Source organism: Galeopterus variegatus, unplaced genomic scaffold, assembly GCF_000696425.1.
Source record: "Galeopterus variegatus unplaced genomic scaffold, G_variegatus-3.0.2 Scaffold13535, whole genome shotgun sequence".
NCBI classification, from domain to species: domain Eukaryota; kingdom Metazoa; phylum Chordata; class Mammalia; order Dermoptera; family Cynocephalidae; genus Galeopterus; species Galeopterus variegatus.
In genome coordinates, this window is record NW_007739646.1 from 16,306 (window position 1) to 23,883 (window position 7,578).

Here is a 7,578-nt window from a genome sequence, read left to right on the forward strand (position 1 = left end):
GGAGAGCCCGTTCCTTGCCTTTTCCAGCTTCTAGAGGCCGTCTGCATTTGCTGGCTCGTGCGGCTTCCTCCATCTTCAGAGCCAGCAGCATCTGTCTTCAAATTTCTCTCATCTTGTGGCCTCCTTCTCTGACTCTGACTCTCCTGCCTCCCTCTTATGAAGCCCTTGTGATTACCACCTGGACAAGCCAGGGTCGCTCCCCATCTCAGGAGCCTTAACTTCACTGCGTCTGCTAGGTCCCTGCTATGAGAAGAACACATTCACAGGTCCTGGCAGTTAGGATGCAGGTGCCACTGGGGGCTGTGGTCCAGCGATCCCACCCTTAGGTTGGACTCGGGATGGGTTGGGTTCTGCACTTTGAGGACTCGGACTCAGGTTCCCCTCCCCACCCCTCTCCTCTGGGCACAGGGCCGCGCAGGCGGGGCTTTCGCTCAGCCTCATGGAGCGCCTGGCCGAGGAGCACGGCGCCAAGGTGGTGCAGATGCTGACCGTGCAGTACCGCATGCACCAGGCCATCATGCGCTGGGCCTCGGAGGCCATGTACAGTGGGCAGCTTGTGGCTCACCCTTCCGTGGCCGGGCACCTCCTGAGGTGAGTGACTGGCTCTGTGCCCCAACCCTTCTGCTCCTTTGTCCATCTGCCCTGACCCCTCCTCTGGAAGCAGCGAGCTCAAGTGGAATCCTAAGGATTTTAGAGTAAACATTGACTCTGACTCATTTCCCGGAAGGGAGCGTGGCCTTGCCCTGCAGAGTGGGTTTGGACAGGCTGTGGCCCCTCCGTTTCTTCATGGGGAGCTCAGTCCTGTGGGGTAGCATTTCGGTCACTCTCTGGTTGGCCCTCATGCACCCTCTCTCCACCTGTGTGCCAGGGACCTCCCGGGTGTGTCTGCCACGGAGGAGACAGGCATCCCCTTGCTGCTCGTGGACACAGCGGGCTGCGGGCTCTTTGAACTGGAGGAGGAGGATGACCAGTCGAAAGGGAACCCTGGTAAGCTGGTGTGGAGAGGGTTGGCACTTTGTTTGAACAGACCCCAAGCTCTTCTTTAAAAACAGAAGTCACCTTAAGTCACCTAGCTCAGGGAGGAGCTGAGTGAGGGAAAGAGGGGATGAGAGCAAGTTAGTAATGGGCTCTGAAAGACCTGGAGCCACATACCCCANTTGCTGCTCGTGGACACAGCGGGCTGCGGGCTCTTTGAACTGGAGGAGGAGGATGACCAGTCGAAAGGGAACCCTGGTAAGCTGGTGTGGAGAGGGTTGGCACTTTGTTTGAACAGACCCCAAGCTCTTCTTTAAAAACAGAAGTCACCTTAAGTCACCTAGCTCAGGGAGGAGCTGAGTGAGAGAAAGAGGGGATGAGAGCAAGTTAGTAATGGGCTCTGAAAGACCTGGAGCCACATACCCCAAAGGCCGCACAGTACTGACCTTCTCAGGGGCAGGCGGCCCTGACAGCAGGGAAGCACTGGGCCTGGCGTGTTTCACAGGCTTCATCTTGACGGCCCGACTGCCTGGTTAGTCTTCTGATGAGAATGACTCAGTCACCAGCGCCTGTGTCCCAGCTCCACTAACAGGGCTTCAGATCAAACGGGCATGGCCACCATGCGCTCGTGGTGCTCAGTGTCCACGTGGCGTCCTGGCTGTCCGGCCCCCCTCAATCCTGTGTGCTCAACCTGGCACCCTCCGACTCAGGCTGGTTGCTCTCAGGAAGCCACCTGAGGCACAGAATAGGATCAGCTCGTCATGATAGGAAGGTGGTTAAAACTGGCATCTAGTGATAGACGCCAGCGCAGCGCATCCCTCGCCTCGAACACCTGCTCTTTATTCCACCCCAGGTGAAGTCCGCCTCGTCAGTCTGCACGTCCAGGCTCTGGTGGATGCTGGGGTCCAAGCAGGTGACATTGCCATCATCACGCCATACAACCTTCAGGTGCGAGAGGGGCCCCTCCTGTCTGTCTGTGTATCAGTCAGGACGCAGCCATCCCAAAGTGGCTAGAAGAAAGGGTAATTTATTGGCTATTGTTACCAAAAAGTCTAGGGTAGGGTTGACCTCATCATTATTGGACCTAGGGCCCAAATGATATCAGCAAGAGCCTGTCCATCTGTCCGTCCGTCCATCCATCCATCCATCCATCCATCCATCCATCCGTCTCACTCTGCCATGCCCCTGCCCCGTCCTGATCTCTCAGCCTGATTCCCCCGTGTTGGCTTCGTTTCCAGGCCAGCTTTCCCAGGTGGCCCTGGACACCTTGGCCTGACACCGTCCTTCCATAGACAGTCCTGGTGGAAGGGCCTGTCCTTTTAGGACATTTCCCACAGGAATCTCAGCTTTACATTGTATTGGTCTGGCTCAGGACCCGTCCACGTCCCTGTCTTGTTGGTAGGAAAAACACACCTGTTTGAGTGTTGTGAGATCCTTGGAAGTGGTTGTCACCCCTTCCTGGCATCACACATCGGGCTGTCTGAGGCTGGTGGCTGTCCCGAGCTAAAGGAGATGATAAAACCCCAGGGGTGGGGTGTCACGGTTGATGTGCTCACATGTTGTCTGGTCTGTTCATATGTATGCCTGTGAGGGGGCAGCTGTGAGAACCGTCCTCAGGGGGGGTCCTGCAGCGCTTGTGTGTGGCAGTTCTGCAGCATGAGGCCCCCTGCAGAGTTGGAGGCAGGGTCTCAGAGCCACCCTGGCCTGGTGGGGCCAAGAGGCCATAGCCTTGCTCGGTGTTTCAGGTGGACCTGCTCAGACACAGCCTTGTGCACAGGCACCCCGAGCTTGAAATTAAGTCCGTCGATGGCTTCCAAGGCCGAGAGAAGGAGGCTGTGATCCTTTCCTTCGTCAGGTCCAACAGGAAAGGTACGTAGCCCTTGTCAGAGTCTTTGGGGATAGCACAGAGGTGAATTTTCTGATTCGGGGGATATTGGATTTCTGCCGAGTGCCCCATCAGCCGCTGGCCGCATGGCAGTGAGCATAGGCTCTGTCCTCAGCTCACCGTCCAGCAAGAGACTGACAAACGAGGCGTGGTGAGGGCCCTAGCAGGACCCACTCAGGCGATCTGCACAGCCTGGGGTGGGGCGGGAAGTGGTCCTGGGGAGGTGACATCTGGGCAGAGTGTTGCAGGGTGGGTGGGGTGGGAGGAAGGTGTTCGAGGCAGAGGGAACAGAGTCTGTGGGGCTCAGAGGAACAGGCATGGAGTCAAGGAGCAGGCAGTGGAGGTGGCGGGCCAGGTGGGCTGGAAACGGCCTGGACGCCCTGCGAGGAGATGGAGCCCCCTCCCGCCCGAGCTTGTCTTTCTGCGTCAGGTGGATTTGCCCTCCAGCCATGCATTTTATGTTGCTCTGGTTTGTAGATATTCCATGCAGTGAGAAAATTGTGCCCAGAATCAGTTGTAGTGAAGGGGCTTTGTGTGAAGTGTTTTTAGTAGAAAGCTGGAAACAGAAGAGGAGGGACATGGGGCAGGCTGTGGTGGGAAAAGAAAACGAGGTGCAGGAAGGTCCCTTGCGCTTTTCCTCATGTGTCACCTGCAGCCATAACCCCCTGTGTATCAGCCAACACCCCACAGTCTGCTTTGTCCTCACGTGGAACTGAACAACAGGCTGAGAGCTGTTGACGCCCACGCTGGGCTCCAGGGTTCGCACGTGAGGAGCAGCGGAAACAACGTCCGAGCAGATGCTGCGGCCTCACATTGGGCCTCGTGGGCCATTGGCGGCGTGGGAAGGATGAGCAGGGTGCAGGGGGCCAGTCGGGAGATTGGGAGCCCCCACAGCTGCTGGGAGCACCGAGGGCATGTTGGTGATTGTTACTGCCGAGGGGAGTGAGCCCCCTTCCTGCTGCTTTGGCTTAGGTCTGCTCTTCACTCACCTCTGCCTTTTGTAGGTGAAGTTGGTTTTCTTGCTGAGGACCGGCGGATCAATGTTGCCATCACCCGTGCACGGCGCCACGTGGCGGTCATCTGTGATTCCCGCACCGTCAACAACCATGCTTTTTTGAAGACCCTGGTGGATTACTTCACAGAGCATGGGGAAGTGCGCACAGCCTTTGAGTACCTTGACGACATCGTCCCTGAAAACTACTCCCATGAGAGCTCCCAGGGGCACAGCCAGGCTGCTGCAAAGCCCCAGGGCCCTGCTTCATCTGCTGGGAAACCTCCTGGAAGCAGGTGGCAGGAGAGGGGCGGAGGCCAGGAGACTGGAACAGCTGCCCGGCAGGATCGGAAGAAGCCAGGCAGGAAGCCTGTGGGCTCTGCAGCCTGTTGCCAACCCAGTCTCAAGGGAGGCAGCCCACGGGGAGTGGAGAGCAAGGACAGTGTGGACCACCTCAGGGCCGTGATAGCCGAGTTTGCAGCCAGCGAGAAGACGCAGTTGGAGTTTCCTGCTTCCTTGAATTCCCATGACCGCATGCGGGTCCACCAGATAGCTGAGGAGCACGGGCTGAGGCACGACAGCACGGGGGAGGGCAAGAGGAGGTTCATTACTGTGAGCAAGAGGACCCCGCTGGCCCTGGCAGGCGCTGGCAGCAAAGCCCCTCTCTATCCCACGCCCCTCAGCCCCGTGCAGAGGGATCAGCCCCCCAGGGAGCAGCTGCCTCCTGAGAAGCAGCCCCCTGGAGAGCAGCAGCCCCCCAGGGAGAAGCAGCCCCCAAGGGAGGAGCAGCCCCGCAGGGAGCAGTGCAGCTGGGACCAGCTGGACCTGAGGGCGCTGCACCTGGAGAGGCTGCAGAGGGAGAAAGGCCGGCAAGAGCAGCCAGCCAAGAAGGGGCAGCAGGCTGTGGGCTCAGGGCCGTGCAAATTTCCAGAAAAGAAGAAGAAAAAAGAAGTGAAAGGTAAGTGGTGTCAGCTAATGAAAACACAGGCGTGGTGTCCCTTATGGGTGTTGGGCCTCCTTGAAACCCACCTGCCCCCCTTGAAGAGTACCGAGGACCTCCTCCCGCCACTGCCGCTGCCTGTGCCACTCTGCACGTTATGTTCAGTCGTTTGACTCTCGTCTCCCAACTTGGTCTGGGACTCCCTAGGGCAGTGACTGGGTCATGGTCATCTTCTTGTCCCCAAAGCCTTGTGCAGGGCCTGGCAAGTAGGAAGCACTCAGAGTGTGTCCATGGCAGTAAGAGGGGCCGGGAAGAGCAGACGTGGGCAGTTCACTGGGGTTCCCCTGGGGAACAGAGCGGTCGTGGTGCCCTCCTGCAGGCAGCCCCGGGGTGGTCTTCTCACATGACATCAGGGCGCGTCCTGCCTGTTTGGAAGCTTGTCTTCTCAGCCCAAGTGCTGAGAAGCGCAGGGGCTCGCTGAGCACAAACCTGTTCTCTCACGCGGGCCGTGGGCTTGTCTGTCGCATCCTGCACTGCTCCAGCCACTCGCTGGGATGCCCCAGCCCTCTGCGGTTGGTCAAGTGTGACCTGGCACAGAGCTTGCAGGCCTGCTTGGTCACAGCCCAGGTTCTCTGGAGCCCCAAGGGAGCTTCTGTGAGAGCCCCTTTCCTCTCAGCAAGCCCATAAGGAGTGCCGCTCCTTTATTACAGGTTTCCTGTGGCAAAGCCGCACCAGTGGGACTTTTAGTTTTTAAAACTGGCCTCCCAGAGCTGACAGCTCTCGGTGACTTTGTTCCACAGATAGTTATTGAGCAGCTACTGTACTCCAGGCCTTGTGCTAGTCAACTAGATGGATGCCACCCCTGCCCCAGGCACTGACATCTAGCAGAGGAGGACATTAACGCCTTTCTAAACAGTCAGTGAGAATATTAGATGCCCTGAAGGGGACTGTGCCAAGCCTGTGTGACAGCAGGACCTGGCCTTCCTTCTGAAAGGAGCGGTGTGTGCTGGCCTGGCATTGTGGTCACCTGGGCACTGAGTGTCCGGGCAGGCTCCCCCAACTTCAGGAGTGTCAGCACTACTCGCCTTTGGAAGCGTTTCTCCAGGCAGCCGCCTTCAGAGCCCGTCTCTCCACTCATGCTCTGAACCTGTCCCGCAAGGACTCCGTGCTCTGTGCCGGGCCCAGCCAGCAGCTGAGAGGCAGAGGCTGGCCTGCGCAGGCCCTGCTGCACACAGGGAGCACAGCCAGTGCCGTGAGAACCCTGCTGGAGGAAGGGGGTTGGGTTGAGTGGCAGGTGACAGATGGGCGTCCCGTGTTGACGAGATTTCTCAGCGTGCTCTATGCCCCCTTGCTCCCCTCTGGGGCCTGAGCATGCTCTGCCTGGTCCCTGTGTCTTGTCCACCTCCTGAGGACACTTGCTGCCATGGAGGGTGTTGCAGGGAATGGGGTGCCTGCGGGCAGCGTGGCCCCTCACCCTCATCTCCCAGCCACTTGGTGCTGCTCCTGGGGCTTGGCAGGGGTTGGCACTCCCTCCCTTTTGTGACCAGGGTGGCTGCCAGGCCTTGTGTGTGTGAACACAGTAGAGTGGTCCTTTACACAGCCTGTCTGTGGGGGAAGTGGGGGAGGGGCACGTCCCCAGGCACAGGTGACCGTGGCTAAAGCAGTATCTGCCTAGAAGGTTTGAAATAGCTGCTGTGGACCCAGGCACTTGCAGGTGAGCTGGGGCCTCTGGGAGACCCTGGGCTGGTGTCAGGGTCTTCCCCGTGTTCCCTACCCCTGAGGCTGAACACTCTGACCCCAGTGTGCCCGGTTACTGTGACGCACCCATCAGAACAGTGCAGGGAACAGTGACAGAAAAGCCAGTCCCACTTGTGTCTTGTCACCCAGAGCTAAGCCACATCAACTGCTTGGGTTTTGTCCTGTTTTCTGTGCATCTTTACATGTGTGTATACGTATGTTTATAGCATACATGTGTGTTTTACAGATGTTTATAGCATACATGTGTGTTTTACAGAATTATGGCCACATGTAATTTTGTATCTCCATTCCACTTATGAGCATTTTCCTGTAACTTTAAAATATATTCATATGTCTGGTTGAAAATGTTAAGGGTGTTGGGCCGAGCCCTTGGCGCACTTGGGAGAGTGTGGCGCTGGGAGCACAGCAGCGCTCCCGCCGCGGGTTCGGATCCTATATCGGGATGACCGGTGCGCCACAGCACTCACTGGCTGAGCGTGGTGCGGCCAGTCTCAAAAAAAAAAGGACAAAAAAAAAAGAAAAGAAAATGTTAAGGGTCTGCTGCTGTTATGACCTGTGAATTATGCTGTAGTCCATCTAACCATTTCCCTGGTATTGGACTTTTACTTTGGGGCTTTTATTTTTATAGTTAATGTCATAAGGAGCATCCCCATATGTAAATGTTTTTCTGGATTAGAGAAGGTGAACTTTTCAAAGACACTCTGTATACACTGCCAAGCCCTTTCTGGAAAGTTTGTGCCCGTTGTCAAACCTGCCAGCAGCGACTGTTGTGTTTAGCGAGACATTTCGGGTTATTAGCTTAGGAAAGAAGGAGGGAGAGTCAGAGGGGGACCCCAGCACCTGGCTGGACACCGAACTCGATGGGGTGTGCATTTCCACACTCACGTACCACCCGAAAGTAAGAGGTGCTGCGCAGCCTCACAGGGGTGAGTGTGGCCCGGCTGCAGATTTCCCGGCGTGCCCAGTGGGAGCGTCTCATCAAGCCTTTGTTCTTTCCCTGTTTGCCTGAGTGACTCTCTTCTTCCTCTA

At 57.3% G+C, this 7,578-nt stretch overlaps 1 protein-coding gene across 1 annotated transcript in view; it reads left to right on the forward strand.

The window, feature by feature from the left end:
- Positions 1-7,578, forward strand: part of LOC103581628 (DNA-binding protein SMUBP-2-like) — a gene marked incomplete at its 5' end in the record, with an annotated part of 21,869 nt that overhangs the window by 11,734 nt on the left and 2,557 nt on the right. The window contains 5 exon segments of the mRNA XM_008563411.1: positions 409-591; positions 869-987; positions 1,829-1,923; positions 2,721-2,844; positions 3,865-4,809. Of these exon segments, the coding sequence (XP_008561633.1) occupies positions 409-591; positions 869-987; positions 1,829-1,923; positions 2,721-2,844; positions 3,865-4,809 (1,466 nt within the window).